At 55.9% G+C, this 20,218-nt stretch overlaps 1 protein-coding gene across 2 annotated transcripts in view; it reads left to right on the top strand.

Moving 5' to 3' along the window:
* Positions 1–16,979, top strand: part of GRK6 (G protein-coupled receptor kinase 6) — a 31,260-nt gene extending 14,281 nt beyond the window's left edge. The window contains exons 6-16 of one of the 2 annotated variants that reach the window (XM_045027874.1): positions 697–789; positions 1,161–1,224; positions 2,049–2,189; positions 4,057–4,247; positions 6,934–6,971; positions 7,154–7,243; positions 10,240–10,448; positions 11,078–11,215; positions 11,539–11,676; positions 11,982–12,116; positions 15,123–16,979. In XM_045027874.1, the coding sequence (XP_044883809.1) occupies positions 697–789; positions 1,161–1,224; positions 2,049–2,189; positions 4,057–4,247; positions 6,934–6,971; positions 7,154–7,243; positions 10,240–10,448; positions 11,078–11,215; positions 11,539–11,676; positions 11,982–12,116; positions 15,123–15,173 (1,288 nt within the window). In that variant the 3' untranslated portion in view covers positions 15,174–16,979. The other variant, XM_045027875.1, reaches the window with a different exon arrangement.
* The last annotated feature ends 3,239 nt before the right edge of the window (positions 16,980–20,218 follow it).

Raw genomic sequence — 20,218 nt, 5'->3', positions numbered from 1 at the left:
TGAAAAGGGAAGAGCCCATCTGCTGCTCTTGCTGTACATCTACAGTCCAGATGCTTTCTGCAGGGCTCATTGCTCTGCAGCCTGGCCTTGGCACCAGCCTCAGGAGCTGGTATTGGTTCAGACTGGTCCCCGGGGTGGCCTGTTGGAGATTGGAGCAGGGTCCACGTGTCTGCACACAGCAACAGTGCCTCAGCAGCTGATTATGATGTCTGGGCGTGGCCTTCTGCAAGGGGCACCCCACTGCCAAGGACTCTTTCCCAAGGGGCAGACAGCACCACATCCTCCTCGTGTCCATAGCACAGCCAGCACCTGGTCACAGGGGCCATGCTTGGATCTGAGCAGTGCCAGCCCAGCTCCATAAGCTGCTTTCCCCACAGGCGATGTCATTCCCAGGGTCAGCTTCCTCTTCTTTCAGTGGCTGCAGATGACTGAATGTCAGGACCAAAGAGCTGGAGTCGGTGGGAAAGGGCTCTCCTGGGGTGGGGGTGGGTGCTTGGGGCAATGCCTGGCTGCCCTGCTAGGAGGGTGCAAGGGTCTCGTTTGTCTGGGTGCAGCTGTGGGGAAGGCCAGCTGCTGCTTAGATCAGAGGGGTCTTAGGCCCAAGTCTGGGCTGGCAAGCTGCTCCACCCTTTGGAAAGCGTTTACAGGGTCCTCCTGCCCAGGGGGCATGACTGACTGGCTGTCCCTCTCTCCCAGGCTCATCCATGACTATCTGAGCGTGGCTCCCTTTGCCGATTACCTTGACAGCGTCTACTTCAACCGCTTCCTGCAGTGGAAATGGATGGAAAGGTAACTCTGTCCCTGCTTCTCTCATGGGGCCCTGCAGGCTCAGGGCTGGGGGGTGCTGCTCAAAGGGGAGCTGCAGCCCTTCCTTGCTTTCTGGCCGAAGCCAGTGAAATGGGAGCAGATGTTCTGATACCTCCCATCAGCGCTGGGTGCTGTTCTCCTCAGCTCCCACAGAGCCCTTTCCAGAAATAGGCCCTGTTTTCCCTGTGCCTGCTGCGCCAGCGGTAGCCCTCTGAGTGCCTGACTCTGTCGGCTAGCTCACTCACACCAGGTGTGCCTGCTGCGCCAGGGTGGGTAGGGGACTTGTGCCACACCGCCTGGTACCTCATTGCTCCCCCTCTCACTCATGTCAGCCTCTTCTGCTTTGTTCACAGGCAGCCAGTGACTAAAAACACTTTCCGCCAGTATCGTGTGCTGGGAAAGGGAGGCTTTGGTGAGGTGAGTGGCCTGCACGCTCTCCTGCCTTTGAGTGTGAGAGAGATTCAGGGGCCAAAGCTTTGTCCTGCCAAAGGGCCCCACCTGCCCCTGAGGATGGGACTGGGCCTTGCTTTCTGACCCAGTCCCCAGGAAAGCCTCACTTGCTGGGTGCTCTCTGCTTTTGGTCCTGATCCCCTTTTCTGGAGCTGGGAGAGCACCTCATGTTGGACTCTAGAGCTGCGTCTGGTGGGGAGGGAGGGGCTGGCATGGTGCTTGTTCAGGACAGGCAGTGCTGGGGGAACACTTGTCACACCTGCCACTGCTTGGGCAGAGGGCCAGTGTCATTCTCTCCCATCTTACAGATGGGAAAACTGAGGCACACAGCTGGGATTCTCCCGAGTTTCTGGCAGAGCCAGGATTAGAACACAGGACTTCCTGACTCCTAGCCCCTTGCTTACGCCGTTGGGTTACACCTCTCTCTCGGGCTGTAACTGCCTCAAGCATCCCCTCCATGGTGGCCAATGGGCTGCAGGCCTTGTCAGGACTTGGTGACAAGTGTCCAGGTTTCACTCCCTTGTGCTCAGAGTTGGGAGGAGTAGGTAACCAGAAGAGTCAGATGTGCAGACCACACTGGGGCAATGATCAGAGACCAGAAGGCAAGGGAGAACCATGTAAGCCCAACAGGAAAGGAGTTGATCTGATGGTTTGCTTGGCTGGCAGACCCAGAAGTGCAAGCCACTAATATTAGCTATTTGGATGGGGGTAGAGTCTAATCCCTTGGCCTGCAGCAGCTGGGTTCCGGGGCAGGGATTGGCCTGCATGCTGAACCTGCTGGCTTCCTCCAGGTGTGCGCATGCCAGGTGCGAGCCACTGGGAAGATGTATGCCTGCAAGAAGCTGGAGAAGAAGCGGATCAAAAAGCGGAAGGGGGAGTCCATGGCCCTGAACGAGAAGCAGATCCTGGAAAAAGTGAACAGTAGGTTTGTAGTAAGTACATAGGAACTGCTTTCACTTTGCATCAAGGGGCTGAGAGGCAGCTGACCCGCCTGCGGCCCACGCTCTGTGCTGCATTGGGGCTGCACAAGGAGCCTGTGTTGGTCCTGGTGCTGCATTTCCCCAATGTCTGGACTGTAAAGGTGCCATCTCCCTGGCTGGGCATGAGATGGCATGGCAGCAGTGCTCTGAGGAGGGAGCAGGCCTTGCCTGGGGGGAACCCTAGGGTTTTGGACTGGAACACCTGGTTGAAAAGGGACCCTGGCAGCTGCGGTCAGCACTGGTGCCTGGGCTGCTAAGAGTCTGGTCAGCGGTGCAGCAGGGCTAAGGAAGGCTCCCTGCCTGCCCTGGCTCCGCGTGGCTCCCGGAAGTGGCGACATGTCTGGCCCCGAGGCACAGGGGCGATCAAGGAAGCTCCACGTGCTGCTCCCAGCTCCAGCTCCACAGCTCCCATTGGCCAGGAACCATGGCCAATGGGAGCTGTGGGGGCAGAGGCAGTGCACAGAGCCCCCTGCGCCTGAGGGCCGGAAATGCTGGCTGCTTCGCGGAGCGGCGCGGAGCCAGGGCAGGCAGGGAGCCTGCCTTAGCCCTGCTGGGCTGCCGCTTGGGAGCTGCCTGGCTGGAGCCTGCACCCCAGCCCCATGCCCCAGGTTGGAACCCCCTCCCGCACCCAAACTCCCTCCTGGAGCCTGCACCCCAACCCCCCCAGCCGGAGCCCGTCCCCAGCCGGAGCCACACGCTAACCCAGAGCCTGCTCCGGCACGCTGAACCCCTTGGCTCCTGCACCCCCAAACCCTCATTCTCGGCCCCCGCAGCCGGAGCCCTCACCCCTCCTGGACCCCAACCCCCTGCCCCAGCCCGGTGAAAGTGAGTGCGGGTGGGGGAGAGCGAGTTATGGGGGGGGGGGGGCTGGGGGCAAGGATTGGGTTAGGAAGTTGGCAACCTGAGAGAACCCAGAACCTGCTGATCTTCACCCCCCTGCTGCGGGCCAGGGCTGCCCTTGCTGTTTGCTGAACAGGGCACAGTGATAGAGCTCCCCCTACAGGCTGGATGGTGTCACAGCATCAGTCTGGTTACACTCTGCTCACTTCTTTTTAGGGCTTTCTTCATAACCCAAAGGGCTAAAGTGTCCTTAGCCATAAGGGAAAGCTTGGCCTGTGCAGGAGGCAAGCTGCAGCCAGTCCCACCTCTGAACTGCTGCAGCTCGGTGGGGGTGTGCGGCAGAGATCCACTGAGCAACTGGGGCCCACATTCCTGTGCTCAGTGGAGCAGGCAATGCGTGGTGTGGGGGCTGCTGCGTCCAGTCGTAGGGAGGTGTTGGCCCCATGGCACTGAGCAGCGTGACAGTTCCCATCAGGTAGAGCTTTGGGCTGAGGGCCCTGCATGAAATGCTTCCGTCCAGCTGTCTTGTTGTCCCAGCTGGGTAGCAGCTTTGGTTCTGATTTGTTCCCTGGAGGCATCCCAGCTCCTTGCACAGACAATGCCGCCAGTTCCCCTTCAGTGCAGTGAAGAGGGAATCTCCTGTTAGCTGGGTATCTGTCTGGCTGGGCCCACTAGCTACTGCCCCATGGGAGACTTGGGTTTGAATGGTTTTCCTCTCTGCAGTGTCTGCCCTGGCTGACTGAAGGCTTCACAGCTGGAAGGCAGGTGAAGCCAGAAAAATAGGTGGGGTGCAAAAGCCCCCTCCCAAGAGATAATCCCCAATGTGTCTGATAGGAGATGAGGATATGAAACAGCTCTAACCTTGCCACTCAGGCAGCTGTGTCCAAGGCTGGCTGCCTGGGTGGGCATGGTGCCTGCCAGGGCCTCTATCTGCAGCAGCTCTGTTGTCTTCTAACAGCTTTTCTGCCCTGTCCTGCAGGTGAGCCTAGCCTATGCATACGAGACTAAAGATGCCCTCTGCCTGGTACTGACCCTCATGAATGGAGGGGACCTCAAGTTTCACATCTACCACATGGGTGAGGCTGGCTTTGAGGAGCCTCGGGCGGTGTTCTATGCAGCTGAGATCTGCTGCGGTCTGGGGGACCTGCACCGGGAGAGGATAGCGTACAGGTTAGTGAGCTTTCTCTGTGCTCCCAGGCAGGGGTATGGGTCTCCCTTACATTGGCAGGGCTCGGGGTTTGTACCCCATGATGGTGGTGGGAGAAGCAGCTCATGTTTAGACACGATATGTCCTTTAGCAGGGCTGGTTCTTTCACTAGCTGCAAAGGCAAGAGGGCTCTGGGGAGCTCTGCCTCTCCCAGCTAGTCCCCTCCCCACCTCCATGAGGGTCACCTTGGAGCCCAGGTTAGTGGCAGCGGGAAGGCCGTAGAGGAGAGACTGGCTGTAAGCCTGCTCCGGATGGGTTTGGATTACTTTTCTGCAAGAGAGGAGGGAAGCAGCCCAGTGGCTTTTTACTTCCCCTCTTTTCATGAGGCTTGGAGTCTGAGCTGTCAGCCACAGGGTTTATATTTTCTAATTTTATGATTGAAGATATACCTATCTCCTAGAACTGGAAGGGACCTCGAAAGGTCATCGAGTCCAGCCCCTTGCCTTCACTAGCAGGACCAAGTTCTGATTTTTGCCCCAGATCCCTAAGTGGCCCCCTCAAGGATTGAACTCACAACCCTGGGTTTAGCAGGCCAGTGCTCAAACCACTGAGCTATCCCTCCCCAGGGTAAACAGGAGCTGTACTGGGCTTGCCTGGTGATGGGGATGTGACTGTAGGAAGACTGCGCTCCTTGCCTGTGGGGTGGGAGCTGCATCCCATCTGCTCATAAGATGCAGTATCTGCCCTTTGCACTGGGCTTGTGTAACGATGCTGGCTTCTGGTGGGACACAACTGAGAGTATCAGTTCAGGGCAGTCACAGCCCAAGGCTGGGTTCCTTTACTATTAAGGCACCAGACCAGCCAAACAGAGAGGACTTCGGTTTTACCCCACTGGCCAACCATATATCACACAAGCAATTCCCTTAGACACTCCAGTTTCCCAGTATCACCACCAGTGCTACTTGTTATGGGGACAAATGATTATGAAAACCAATACCACAGTAAAAGAAAAATGGTTCTCCCGATCCCAAAGGACCAAGCCCCAGACCCTGGTCAATATACAAGTCAGATCTTATTCACAAATCACGCTGTTGCCAATCCTTTAGAATCTAAAATCTAAAGGTTTATTCATAAAAGAAAGAAATATAGATGAGAGTTAAAATTAGTTAAATGGAAGCAATTACATACAGTGATGGCAAAGTTCTTGGTTCAGGCTTGTGGTAGTGATGGAATAAACTGCAGGTTCAAATCAAGTCTCTGGAATACATCCACAGCTTGGATGGGTCATTCAGTCCTTTGTTCAGAGCTTCAGTTGGTAGCAAAGTTTCTCCAGAGGCAAGAAGCAGGATTGAAGACAAAATGGAGATGATAATGCTGCCTTTTATAGTCCTTTTGCCATGTGCTTGTGCTTTCTTTGTTCCAACCACAAGCCACCCAGCAAATGGCATGAAAAAACCGTAGAGTTCTGTCCGTAGGCATGTCCCTGTATGTCTTGTTGAGTCACAAGGTGTATCTGCCTTCTCTCAGTGGATCAATTGTGTAGCTCAGGGGTCAGCAACCTACGGCACACGTGCCAAAGGTGGCACACGAGCCGATTTTTTGGTGGCACACGGGGCGGGCTGAGCCGCTCGGCACGCTGCCGCTCTGCGGTTCCCACTGCTGGCCCCTTGCCAGCTGGGGTCCTGCCGCCGGTCCCACTCAGCACCCGCTGCTGGCCTGGGGGAAGGAACCCCAGGCTGGCAGCGGGCTGTGACCCCAGCTGGCAGGAGCCGGCAACCAAAACCTCAGAGCGTCGGCGGGCTGAGCCGCTCCGCCCACCACCGCTCTGCGGTTTCCACCGCTGGCTCCTGCCAGCTGGGGTCCCACTCAGCACCTGCTGCTGGCCTGGGGTTTCTTCCCCCAGGCTGGCAGCAGGCTGGGACCCCAGCTGGTAGGAGCTGGTGGTGGAAACGGGGCTGAGTGGCTCAGCCCGCCGACGCTCTGGGGTTCCCACTGCTGGCCCCTGGTATCCAAATACATGCCACCAGACACTGGAAAACTCAGCAAGGAAAAGCAAGGGCAAGGATCACACTAAACTAATAAGATCTGCATTTTAATTTAATTTTAAATAAAGCTTCTGAAACATTTTGAAAACCTTGTTTACTTTACACATAACAGTAGTTTGGTTTTATATTATAGACTTAGAGAGACCTTCTAAAAAACGTTAAAATGTATTACCGGCACGCAAAGCCTTAAATTAGAGTGCATACATGAAGACTCGGCACACCACTGCTGAAAGGTTGCCGACCCCTGGTGTAGCTGATGGTCCTTAATGGGCCATCAAGCAGGCTAGGCAGTGCTGACGCCACATTGTCTGGGGTGTCACCCAGAAGTTTGAAATACAGCCAGTCTAGAGCCAATACTTATAACTTCAAATACAAAATGATACATGCACACAGATAGCATAATCATAACCAGCAAATCATAACCTTTTTATAAACACCTCACACAACCTTTGTACAATATTTGCTGCAAATATATAACAGTTGTTGCAACAATGATCTATACAGTAACAGTTTATATCAATAACGTCACTGCTTATACAGACGGTCAGACTGAAGTAGCAGGCAGGGCCCTGGTGGGATGTCGCCTGTAGGACTGTCCCAGGCAGGCCTGAGGATTTTGCTGCTCCAGGGCATGTTTAATGGAATCTTCTCTCTCCCATTCTAGGGACTTGAAGCCAGAGAACATCTTGCTGGATGACCATGGTGAGTCGAGGGCCGCAGGTGGGAGAGGAGCCAGGAGTGTGTGGCGGTGCTCTGGCCCTGTGCCTGGACTGTGGGTGCCTCTCTCATTTCCTTGTGTGAATCAGGGCTACTTTGCGCTCACCAGCAGCCGTGGCCTCGCCCGTCGGCTCCTGGGCTCCTAATGCTGTTGTTCCCGTATCCAGGTCACATCCGTATCTCAGATCTGGGGTTGGCTGTGCACGTGCCCGAGGGCCAGACGATCAAAGGCCGGGTGGGGACAGTTGGCTACATGGGTAAGTGTCTCCTGCAACAGGCAATCTGGAGACTTTGTCCCTGATTTGAAACGTGTTCAATTTGTATACCACCTCCCTCTTCCAAAGTTTGCCCTGCCCCCCACAATGTCTTTCCTGATCATAGAGACCCTGCCTAGAGTGTGGCCTCCAACAGCTTGCCTGTGGCCATAAAGAGATGGCTAGAGTGACTGCCTAGACCAGTGGCTCTCAGCCTTTCCAGACTACTGTCCCATTGGTCTTGCACACCCCCAAGTTACAGCTCGCTTACAAAATCAGCCATAGAAATACAGACGTGTCACAGCCTCACTGTCACTGACAAATGTCCGGCTTTCTCATTACCATATCATTATAAAATAAATCCACTGGAATGTAAACATTTACAATTTGTAAATGTAAAACTTACATTTCAGTGTGTAGAGCGGTATAAACAAGTCGTATAAAATGTTAGTTTGTACTGACTTCACTACTGCTTTTTATGTAGCCTGTTGTAAAACTGGGCACATCTCTAGATGAGTTGATGCACCCCCTGGAAGACCTGTGCGTAGCCCCAGAGTACATGTACCCCTGGTTGAGAACCACTGGCCTAAACAATGCCACTCTATTCATCACCCTGGGCTGCATTCTAGCCAGAGCTCCATGACGGGGGGTTGGACTGGGGGCCATGCTTTTGAGCTAGGTGTCTATGGACAGAGCCCTGGAAGACCCTTGGAATCTCTGATTGAGGATTGTGTAACCATAGGGACATGGTGCTTCGCGCACACAGCTCCCCTACACTCCCAGTGAAAGCAGGGGTGCCCAAAACTAGGAGTCTACTGCCCGATCTTAACAGCGCTGGTATCCTCAGCAGGGTTTACAGTGAGGGGATGGTGTGCGTGCTTACTGAACATTAGACTGGAGACCTTAGAGCAGAATACTGCAGGCACTGGTTCTACATCCCTCCTGTGACCCGAGGTGCCTCGGGTAGCCCACACTGAAAAGGCCAAAGTCAGCGCCGGTTGCAAGGAGAGCAGATTCTCCCAAAACCAATGGTTAACACTGTAGTTAGATTTACCAACCAGTCACAAACTCTGCTCCTGATCCCCCACACTGGTTATCAAGAAGCCAAAAGAAGGAACCACACAGCCCCCTTTATTGCATTCCATTCTATGTTTCTTAATCAGCAAATAGGTCCAGTAAAGTGAGAAGTTATTTAAAACTCTATTCGCTATACAAAATGTTCTTCTGATCCCCAGAGGGCCAGCCACATTCCCAGATCAATACTAGTTTGGATCTGACCCAAAATACCACGCTGCCAGCCAATCCCTTAGTATCTAAAACTAAAAGTTTATAAGAAAGAAAAGAGAAGAGAGTTGTTAAATGGTTGAAGCAATCAGACACATACATATGACCCATAGATCAGGTTCTTAGTGAGTTTGCTGGCTTGTAAAGTCCCTCTGGAACACACCCAAAGCTTGGATGGGTCTGTCAGTCCTTTGTTCAAAGCTTCAGTTTGTAGAGACGTGAGTCCAGTGGTGAGAAGCAGGATTGAAGACACAATGGAGAAGATGCAACTGCCTTTTTAGATCCTTTGCCATGTGGCTTGTGCATCCTTTGTCCCAGACACAAGCTCCCAGCACATGGGCATGGAAAAGCGCTTGGAGTCCCCTGTCCATAGGCACGTCCTTGTCCCAACATGTCCTGCTGACTCATAGGTGTAGCCCCTGGCTTCTCTCAGTGGATTCATTGTACAGCTGAGGGCCCATCCAGCAGGCTGGATAGTGCTGGTGCCAAGTTATCTAGGGGTGTCACCCAGACACACAGCACAGGTTTGAGTTACATGTACATCATACATCACACATTTATAACTTGTGATACAGACATATAAACACGATGATCATACTTAGCAAATTGTAACTTTTCCACTGAGACCTTACATGGCTATCTGGCAAGATCCATTGCAATATTATAATATTGGTATCTTCTAATATAAGTGGTCATCCATATTCCATACAGCGTCCCACCTACTAAAGGCGACTAACATAGCAGTTGAGCAGTGGCACGCAGCCATGGCGGGCAGGTGGAGCCCCCCTTTGGGGAGGCTAGCCCCCGGCTCCACCCACGCCCTCCTCATGGCCAGAGCCCTGAGACCCCCTGCTTCTCCCCGCCACCCGTGGCCAGAGCCACAAGCCCCTCCCCCACCCGGAGAAGCCCTGAGCTCTCCCCTGCCTTGGCTGGAAGAGCCCTGGGCTGGCCGAAGCCACGTGCCTCCCCTTCCTGGACCCAACTTGCTGTGTCTGTTAGAAGATGCTTTTGATATGCCCCATGCAGGTTCCGGGGTGGCGGAGCAGGCGGTATGTGCCTCCTCAGCCACCCCGGAACCTGCATGGGGCATAAAAAAGCAAAAACTTTGTCGCCAAACTCTGCCACCAACCCCTGGCCTATTCTACCTGCCGCCCATGCACGCAGCCCAGGTATGCTGAGCACACCCCATCACAGGTGTCCCATAGCAAGACCATGCCCAGGCACTTGTGGTTGCATAGCCTCAAGGTTGGACAGGTCTCCACTGGTCACAAAAATCATGCTTTTCATATAGTGGCTATTCATCTTTTCCAAGAGTCCTCCAGACACAGGCAGGGCCGGGGTTGTGCCCACATACCCCGACCACGCTGCTCATTCTCAGACTCAGCCAGTGCCACAGAGCCAGCCAGCTCCCTAGCTGTGGCCCCAGGACTTACCTGGGGGGCTGCGAGCCATTGAACCAAACTGAACCCTGGATATGATGGAAACCACTTCAAGCCAGGGGGTGCAGCAGCCCTAGTTCCAGGGAGAAAAGCTGGGGAATTGCTAAGAGGTGGAGGAGACTAGAAGCTGGCAGCCTGGAAGGAGCCCTTGCCCTGCTCTCCTGCTTGAGCCAATCCCAGCCCATCTCTTACTAGACTAGACTCGCCTGTTGCCCTCGTGGGTCATTGTGCTGCGTTCCAGCCTCATGTTCCACTCGTTTGCCTGCCCCCTTGCAGCTCCCGAAGTAGTGAAGAACGAGCGATACACGTTCAGTCCCGACTGGTGGGCTCTGGGCTGCCTTGTCTATGAGATGATCGAGGGCCAATCTCCCTTCCAGCAAAGGAAGAAGAAGATCAAGCGGGAGGAGGTGGAACGGCTGGTGAAGGATGTACAGGAGGAGTACTCGGAGAAGTTCTCGCCTGGCGCTCGCTCCCTCTGCTCCATGGTACCAATGCCTGAGTCCATGGGTTTTCCAGGGCTGGAGCACCCACGGAAGAACAAATGGGTGCTCAGCACCCACCAGCCACAGCAGTTTGGCAGATCGGGGAAGGGTTTGGGGGAGGCCAGAGAGCAGCAAGTGGGAAGGGGCCTTGGGGAGGGGGGCAGAGCAGGTGCAGGAAGAGGCAGAGTGGGGTGGCATCTTGGGGGAGGGCCTGGTGGGAGTGGGGCCTTGGGTGGAGCGCCCCTGGGGAAAATTAAGTCTGCCTATGCCTGAGTTCCCCCCTTGCCCCTGCACATGGCAGAGCAGTAGTGTCCAGGCTCGCTGTCCTTGGCTCAGCTAACACTGTTCATGTACCTTTGGTTCCAGCTGAGTCAGCTGGGGATGAGGTTGCAGGCACAGCCTGCTGCCTGAACTTGGCGGGGGGTGGGGGGAGTTGCACCCTGGCATGTGGGGAGGCTGCAGGGTGCACTGACTCACCCTAGCACATGCCTGGCTGGAGAGCCTGCCCTCTGGGAGGTCATTCAGAAGCCCAACCTAGCCTGCTAAGTGCTGCTGTTCCAGTGTCTTCCTCCCCATCCCTGTGGGGTCCTGCCCTCTGCCTGCAGTTCTCACCGTGCTGCACTGTGTTGCAGCTGCTGTGCAAAGACCCTGGGGAGCGGCTGGGGTGTCGAGGAGCTGGAGCCCAGGAAGTGAAGGAGCATCCTCTTTTCAGACACCTGAACTTCAAGAGGCTGGAAGCAGGCATGCTGGACCCCCCCTTCAAACCAGACGTAAGTGTCATTCCTGGGCAGATCAGAGGCCGTGGCCCTGTGGGGAGCTCTGCTCCCCATTACCTCTCTGTCCCATTTGTGAGGATCTTATCCCAGGTGTGCAGGGGCCCGGTAGCTACTTACTAACAGGGTGGTCCCTCTGCTCCCCACTGTGGTTGGGATGTTTCTGGAGCAGCTGCCCTGGCCTCCCCAACGTGAGGGGAGCTGTTGGAATGAGTGGGGTAGGTGAGAAGGGAACTGCCTGGCAAATGGTGGGAGTTCTGGCAGGGCCCTTGGGGCTCAGCTATGCTGCTTTGTGACTGCTGCCTCCACTTCTCTCCCAGCCCCAGGCCATCTACTGCAAGGACGTGCTGGACATTGAGCAGTTCTCCACGGTGAAGGGAGTGGAGCTGGAGCCCACAGACAATGACTTCTACCAGAAGTTTGCTACAGGGAGTGTGCCCATCCCGTGGCAGAACGAGGTAGGGGGGCTCACGCACATAGGGCGTCTGCACTGCGGGGGGGGCTGCCTCCCATAGCACAGCACTTGACTAGGTCTGGGCCTTGAAGAAGGCCCCAGAGCCCAGTGACCCTGCTCCTCCGTGCAGTGACTGAGTGAAGGGTTCTTGGCAGTGTCTTGTGCCCTGCATGATCAGCCTTGAGGGGGGTGGGTGGGTAGGGGCTTTTCTGGGCTGTTCCGGTCAGCGGGGCTCCAGCACCCAGGATCCTGTCTGCTGGGGCAGGTGGGTGAGTGTCTCAGGCTGCAGTCATCTCCCTTCTCTCCTAGATGATTGAGAGCGAGTGTTTCAAGGAGCTGAATGTCTTTAGCCTGGATGGCGCAGTGCCCCCTGACCTGGACTGGAAAGGACAGCCTTCTCCACAGCCCAAAAAGGGCTTGCTACAGCGCCTCTTCAGCAGACAGGTAACCCCTGGGTGGGGAGCGGGCCCACCGCCCCTCTGCACTGCGACTGCCAGCACATCCACCTCCTCCCCGGCCCAGCAGAATCAATGGCAGGAGCCAGACACTAGGGGGCACCAGAGGAGCAATGTCTCACACGTGGTCACCAGCATGAGTGGGCCGGTTTCCAGGGCAGCTGAGAGCCTCCCTGCCAGGTTCCCTATGGGCTGGAGTCCTCTGCCCTGTCTGCCGGGGCCTGCAGTGCGCACTCCTTTCCCTGGATTTTCAGGCCTGCAGTTGATGGAGCTTTGTCCCCCTCGGGAGTTACCAGCCCTGACATCTCCAAGCAAGCTGCTGCGCTGCACAGACATCCCTGTAGCACATGGCCTGATGGGGAGGGGGAAATTGTACTCCTGCAGACTTCCTGATCACGCCGGCTCGTGCTGGGCTGATTGGGCTTGCATCTTGCTAGGGGAGCTCCCAGGAAATGGTGACCTGGTCTGGCAGGGGTCCAGACCCATCTCTTCTCCTGAGCCCCATGTTTCCCACTGGAGCCACGCTTCTTGGTCTGAGAACAATGTGTGTTTGTAGCGTAGAGACTTGTCGCTTCCCTCTGCAAGAGGTGGCTCTGTACCTCCAGTCCTCACACAATCCTGTGTGCCTAGCCCTCTGAAAAGGAAATGCCAGCTGCAGCCAACTGCACTGTTGCCAAGTGATCTCCAAGCCCTAGGTCAGTGCAGTTCAGCTCACGTGAGGCCCTAGTTCAGATCTGCTCGTGCGGACACAGCCACTCGAACCCCTTGACGGGGGAACTGGACTCAGGCCCCTGCATGCATCTCTGCTCTCAGAGTAGATCAACAAGAGCCTGCATCCCTCCAGAGGGTGGGCGATTGCCCTCCCTGTCCAGCTCCAGCCTGTCTGCAGGATGCTACCTATGCTGTGCTGGAGGCCGACAAACTCCCTCTCCACCACCCCCTTTGTTAGCTCTTACCCTGCATGTGGCGGTAGTCCCCAGAGGCTGCGCATGGGCCCTATTATGCTGGGTGCTGCCAGGGAGATAAGCACGCTGCCCTGAAGAGCTCAGTCTGGTCTGGAACACACGCCGGGGCGGGGCTGGGGCATGGCGCCCCGGAGTCCTAGGGACGGTGGATGTTTCTAACTGCACTGGAATGCCCAATCTCCTCTCCTGCCTGTGTTGGCATTGCAGCAGGAGTGGGGGGGCAGGGCTTGCAGACCAGCTCAGGGAGGGTGTCCCGTGCAGAAGGGGGCGGTGGAGAGGAGCAAGCGGAAGGGGGCGAGGTAGCAAACCTGACAAGGGGGATGACACGAGAGAAGGCCAGATGGACAAGGAGGAGCAGAGGTAGGCAAGGCCTGGATGAGTGAGGACAAGAAACTTGAAGTGGGTGTTGTGCAGGGCCGGGGGGTGGCACAGTCAAAGCCCCGGGTCAGGGAGCTGATCTTGACTGGGTTGGAGGGGCTGCCATGAAAGCTGGGAAGGGAACATCACTGACGGAGGTGCCCAGGGGCTGAAGCAGCTGGCTTGGAGGGGGAGGGGAGGAAGAAGTGTCTGGGTCAGATCTATCTGTGTAGTTGGGCGGGGGGGAGTTGAGGTGTGTGCCCCATCCCAGGCAGAAGGACTCAGTGCGCAGACTCCTGAGTGTCCCCAGCGTTAATGGGGTTCCCAGCATGGCTCAGCCTGGAGCAGGGATATGCTGCTTGGCGCACAGCTCTCAGGTGACAGTGGGGACAGAACCACTGCAGACTCGCCCCTGTGCATGTTCTCTGGCATGGAGTAGCCTTGGTTTGTATCCAGGGATGGGCAGAGCCCATGCTCCTGCCAGCAGCTGTGTGAACACGAGTGCACGTCAGAGCAGCCTGCCCCAGACCCATTCCGAGCTCCCTCCTCTGCTGGTTCCTGCTTTCCCCTCGGAGGCTCTCAGCATGGCTGTCCCATGAGAGCCTCCAGCCAGCACCACCTACCCCACTGTCCTGGCACAGGAGTGCTCTGAACCAGCTCTGGGGCCTGGGAGTGCCTGCAGCTCCCTGTCCCTGGCAGGGGGGCGGGAGCTGCAGCAAACATGGGGCCCTGCCCGGTTGTGACTCACCGGCCTCTCATGCCACATCTTTTCTCTTTCCAGAGGTGAGCAGCCCCTCTCCTGGCTGCTCTGCTCAGGGAAATACCTGGTGGCCTAGACTCACCTGCGGACATGGCAAGACCTGGGGAAGAGGAGTCTTGTCCTTCAGTGCCTAACCCCCACCCTCCCCACCCCAGCAGAGCAGATGCTGCTTGTGTGTGTTAATCACCCCGTGAGCCACTAACCCTGCTTCCCTGCACTCTCGCTGCCTCGCCCCAGTGTGAGGGGGCTTTGCCACTGCTGTCCGCTCAGTCAAAGCTTCCCTGCATTACCACTGCTGTGGGCCCTGCTCCCAGCGAGGGGCTCCAGGAAGCCAAAGGCTCCTGCTGAACCCTGACCTCCATCCTGGGCTCTGAGTCTCGCCAGGCCAGGTGCTCTGTAGGGTTTGGTATATTTGTATAGGGCTGTATGTACTGAGGGCACGAGGATTGATTGTGATGGGCTCGGAGAGCTACCTTGCCCAGATCCCTGCCCTCTCCCTGCTGAGGGAGCCGGCTGCTGGTTGGCCCCAGTGATCCAGGGTACCTGTGCTGTGTGGGGTCCAGACATTGGGTCAGACGTGAGCTGGCTTCAGTGTCTCTTCTGCACCTCAATGGTTTTCAGTCTGGGCAAGGCCAGTGAGGTCCCAGCTCAGGCCGCTGAGCCGGCCAGTATAGGATTGTTCCTCCACTCAAGGGCATGTCCCCTGGGAGAGGGTCCTGCGGGAAGGACTCCCCTGTCTGTTCCCCTCCCCAGGGTGTTAGCTCTCTTCCCCTGGCTCCGAGTCCCTTCTCTCGCAGGCGGGGGTCCCGCCCTGCTCAGGGCAGCTGGGGGGTGTTGTTTTGTACCGTGCTCACCCTCTGCTTGCTGTGCTCCTCTCTCCCTCTCCTCCCTCTTGTTGCCCTTCTGACTTCAGGACTGTTGTGGAAACTGCAGCGACAGTGAGGAAGAGCCCAGCCGGCTGTAGAGCCCAGCCTGTGCTCCGGGCCTGGACCCTCTTGCCTCTCCCAGGCACCCAGCCGTGCAGCACGCCAGCCTGATGGACAAGGTAGCAGCTGCCCTGCCACATGGGATTTGTTTACAGTTTTGCACATTTCTATTTTGAGACACTCGATGTACAGACCCAGAAAGATGCTCTGGGCTGTGAGCAGCAAGCCCCCCACCGGGGAACACTGCAGCAGGGCCTCGCTGCACTTGGGGAAAGCACGTGGCTGGGAAGACCTGGATGCTTCCGAATCTGCTGCTTGGGATTGCTCGTCTGCCGCAGCTGCTCCCCTCCACCGGGAAGGGAGGGATCCCCCAGCGCATGGTGGGGCTGCCAGGGCGGGAGCTGGCAGGAGCAGGTCCAGTGACACATTCCAGTATCTGGCCAGTCTCGCAAGCCCCAGGTTTGATATATTTATATAGGTCTGTATGTATGATATATCATGCATAGGTTTTTAATTTCTTGGGGGAGGGGGTCCTTCTGCATTATTCCTCCCCCTCCCATGGACTCTGGGCACAGCGCTTCCCACAGAGGGGAGCTGCTGTGCCTGCTCGTCCCTTGAAGTCTTGGTCAGGGACCCCTTGGCCACTTCTGGCACCTTAACGTGTCTAAAGCATCTTCCCTAGGACCCTCTGGGACTGCTCCCGAGGCAGCTTGGCCTCCTGGGGGCGTGCAGCTGCTGTCTCCTGCAGCACAGGCTAGAGGGGAGGTCCATTGCGCGCACATTCCCACAGCCCTTTGGGCACAGGAAAGCACCATGCCAAAGCATTTACCACTAAAACGCCCAGCTGTGGGACCAGTCAATGCTTTGCCTCACCCCCTTTTCCCTGCTGGGCACCTTGCCCACCCTGGCACTCACTGCCTCTGGACCCTCTGCTGGCAGCCAGGATCACCTCGGCTGCTTGAGGCTGCAGTTCAGCATCCACCGCTCTCTGCAGCCAGGCGGGATATGGCCTTTCCCAAAGAGCTGCAAGCCAGGCCAGCTTCTGGATTCTGCATGGGGTGTGGGATAACCGGCCATCTGCCCTGGCTGCTGCTGAGAGCCGTCACAGACAGCTTGGGTAGTCCCCTGGAGGAGCTGCAGCCGGAGTCCAGCTCGCTGCGGGGGCTGGCACAGGCCATCAGTGCCCAACGTGTGTTACCCTCATAGCTTTCGCTTTGTGCAGCCTCCATAGGAATGTGCTGCCTGTGTCCAGCTGTAGTGCCTGCAGCTCCGTCCTGTTCGGAACGGCCCCACTCAGGCACCCCACCTCCAGGCTGGGCCTAGCTGGCTGCTGCCCCAGGGACCTGTGCCAAAGGCTGAGTGCACCTCACACTTTCTCCATGGGAATCTCTTCCATTCCGCAGCTGGCAGCATCTGGAAATCTTGTGCCTTCAGGGGAATCAAAGGAGAGGGGCTCAGGTCCCAGCTGGAGCCTTGCATGGCCCTATGAGGCTGCTTCAGCCCTCGGCCATGCTCTCGGGTCCATCCATTTGCTCGTGTCCTGTACAGTGCACACGTGTTCCCAGCGATAGCGGGACTCTTCCCCGTGCACTGGGCTGGCTGCTCCCCGGTCAGACCTGTGGTATCATTTGCTTGCATTGCACTGATGGTGGGAATATTTAAAGAATTTTTAACCTTTTTGTTTAATGTAAGTTCTGTCATGTCTGTTGCTGCTGTGCAGAGGTGAATACAGTGAGCACAACACACTGCCCGCTGCCTCCTCCTTCTCCCGCCGTCTCTGCCTAGCAGCCTGGGACACAAACCTGCTCAGGGAGACCTGTGCTGCTCTGCCCAGGAGCAGTAAATTAGCTCCCTGACTTTCACAACAAGCCAAAAATCCAGCTAATCCCCTTTCAAAACAAGGCCAAAAACGCTAATCCCTAAGAACCCCAAGACTGTATGTGACTAGATCCCTGGGGTGCAGGCTGGGCCTGTGATGGGCCAGCTGTCCACCCCTGACTCTCTCCCCTGCTTGCCATGAGCCAATCACAATAAAGAAGCACCAAGCTGCAACAAGCTACAACCCAAAAACTAGTCAACACGCAACTCACAAGCCAATTAAGCCCAAAACAAGCCCAATTTCTGCATTTTTTTCCATGGGTTTGCCATGTCTGCCCAGGATCAGCCCAGCCCAGCCAAGCCACTGGGTTCTAGGCTACCAGCTGAGCCATGGGCATGCAGAGGAGTGAAAGGACTCGCCTCTCCTGGGCCAGGGTGACTCCTCTAAATTTTGCCCTTCCACAGGCCTGGATGAGGCTTCTGCTGTGAACACTGAGAGGCCTCCCCTGGTGTTAGAGAGCTTATTCCTTCACTCTCACCCTTCCCTGGTCCTTCTCGCGTGAACAGAGAGCAACGAGACCCAAAGGCGCAAACAATTTGATGTTTGTTGGGGTGAACTTCCAGCAAGTTTAAATCCAAGTTCCTTTTCCTTATTTTCGAATCCCAACTTACTTCCTATTTACCCCTAATTTATATAGTAATATTCTTAGCTAGACCTTAACCAGTCATTCTACTAAAATTTACCTAACCAATCCTAATGTATTGTAACATGATTAGCTACCCAATTATATCCCACCACCTTAATTAGTTTACACCCAGCAAAATTAATTATACAGCAGACAGAAACAATCACAGCACCAGGCAGAGACCATGCAAATAAACATACAAAACAATACAGAAGTGAGGATTTCACAACTACATCTATACAGACATAAGGGTTTCCCAGCTGTGTCTATTGCCAGACAGAAAACTATCAAACTAAATTTCCTTTTACATGTTTTAGGCTCTTCCCTTTCTCTGGAGGTGATAGATCGAATCACCTTCCTAACAGCCCCAGACTGCCTTATTTCAATATGACTAGTTTGGAATGTGAGGATGTGACCATACACTTCCCAGTTTATGGCTGGCCTCTGCTGCTTAGCTGAAGAACCAGGCCTTACACTGTCACAGTAAGAGAAGGCCATTACACAGACAGTGATTTTTGATTCTTTTATATCTCTAAAGTGATAAGAATACACCTAAATTCTTAAAGGATAGGCCTTTGCAGACAGGCCTGAATATCCACCTGCCTGTCATGTTCGTCTCCCTGCTGCACCCATGCTCCCCAGGAATCCTGAGTGTAAGTCTGCCGGTGGGGCCTGGCTCCCACACTGCCCAAGCTCTGTGCATTGGGTGATGCCAATCCCAAACTGCAGGATCCCTTCTTCCTCCATCTGGTGAATCAATCTCTAGCAGCTCATCTGCAACTTCTCCTCACTGGGGGCCTTGGGACTGGTTTTTGGGTGCTCCCAGCCAGCTTGTCTGAGCTGCATGCGGGGCTCTCAGGTGCTTAGCCCCGTCCAACCAGTAGGGAGTGTTGGCCACTCTGCTGAAAGGGGGTAGCGGCTTGATCGCCAGAGGGGTATGTGGGACTGGCTTCCCTGGGGTTGTGGAGGGAGAACACAGCAGCTGGCTTACCCTCAGCACAGGGCCCAAAACCACAAGGAAACTGGCTGTGCAGATACTCTCCTATTCCTGGGGCAGAGAAGGGTCTTGCACACTGGCACCCAGGCAGAGAAAGTGTTTCTCCCTGAGAACCCCCTCCAATAGCTCCAGTCAAATTCTGCTGCTGGACTGGCTCCATGTGGGAATGGCTGGGTGCTAGTACTGCCTGGGTGAAGGGGGACTTGCCCCTGTGCTGGAAACTGAAGGCACACTCCTGCTGAGGCCCTAGAAAAGGGAATATAACCTGTGCCCTGCAGCCTGGGTAGCTCAGTGGTTGGAGTATTGGCCTGCTAAACCCAGAGTTGTGAGTTCAATCCTTGAGGGGGCCATTTAGGGAACTGGGGCAAAATCAGTACTTGGTCCTGCTAGTGAAGGCAGGGGGCTGGACTCAGTGACTGTCAAGGTCCCTTCCAGTTCTAGGAGATGGGTATATCTCTAGCAGGGGAGGGTGGCTGTGTACCAGGGTTTGCTCTGAATCAGTGCCCTTGTGGATGCTCAGCTGTAACGTTACACCCACCTCTGCTATCTGATGGGGCTGGGATTACCTATCTGCAAGCACAGGCTTGGCCTCCATCAGGATCAGCAAATGAGTTTGAAAAGCAGTTCCAGGGCCTGTGCAGGGTGCTCTCATTCTGCCCTCCGTGCATTGCCCCCTCTGCCTCCCACCAGCCTTTACACTCCCCACATCCACTTGCTCTTTAATCCCTCCTGCCCTCAGTGCATCCCCTCCCTCCACAACTGCTCAAGTCTGTGGTTTTACTGTTGCATTTTCCTGCATTTAGAAGCTGGTTGTCCACACCCCATTGCTGTGGCAGCCCCATGTGCAGGGGGAAGCGCAGACCCGGCTCAACCCAAGTGCTGTCAGGTACACCAAGGAAGCGCTGAGGCTGTGAACAATGGGGTTTAACTCCTGTGGTGCTGGCGCAGGCATTGGGGCTTGTCAGCCAGGTACTTGGTGTCCCTTTAGTGGCTCCTAGCAGGAGCCACTTGCCCTGCCGTGGCATCTGCTCTGCCAAGCTGTGGCCTATGGGGGGTTGTGTATGAAGGCCAGGATTTGTTGCAGCACTTTAGCAATTGCTGGAGCCATTCTAGTGTTGCTTTCCTCCCCAGCATGTTTGTGCTGCACATGCTGCAGGCTGGTGTGACAGCAGGGGGCTGGGGCATGCTGGGTGTGTTTTAAGGGGGTGGGAGGGGTAAGTTACATCAGTTTTGCACTGCCAGCTGGAGTGGGCTGCATTTGTCCCTTTTCTAGTTGGATTCCGGACACTTGGAATGAGCCACAAGCATATTCTGCTAGCCACTGCTCCAGTGTGTGCCCCCTCAGGGTGTTACTAGGCTCCTACTTGGAACCACTGGCTAAAAGCACTGTTCCTAGGTGCTGGAACAAGCCCCATAGCCGCTGCCCTCCCACTACAGGGCACGCTGATGGTGGGAGCCGTGTCTCTCCCCTCTGTTTGCTGGAGATCAAACCCTCTATTCCTTAGGAGAAGTAGGCATTGTGGGTGGGTCCCAGCCCCACTCCAGGCTGTGATGAAGTGGCTCAGAGAGCTGCCTGGGCACA

Source organism: Mauremys mutica, chromosome 8 (assembly GCF_020497125.1).
Source record: "Mauremys mutica isolate MM-2020 ecotype Southern chromosome 8, ASM2049712v1, whole genome shotgun sequence".
NCBI classification, from domain to species: domain Eukaryota; kingdom Metazoa; phylum Chordata; order Testudines; family Geoemydidae; genus Mauremys; species Mauremys mutica.
The sequence above is the reverse complement of the archived record's forward strand: the minus strand, read 5'-3'. Positions and strand labels throughout refer to the sequence as shown.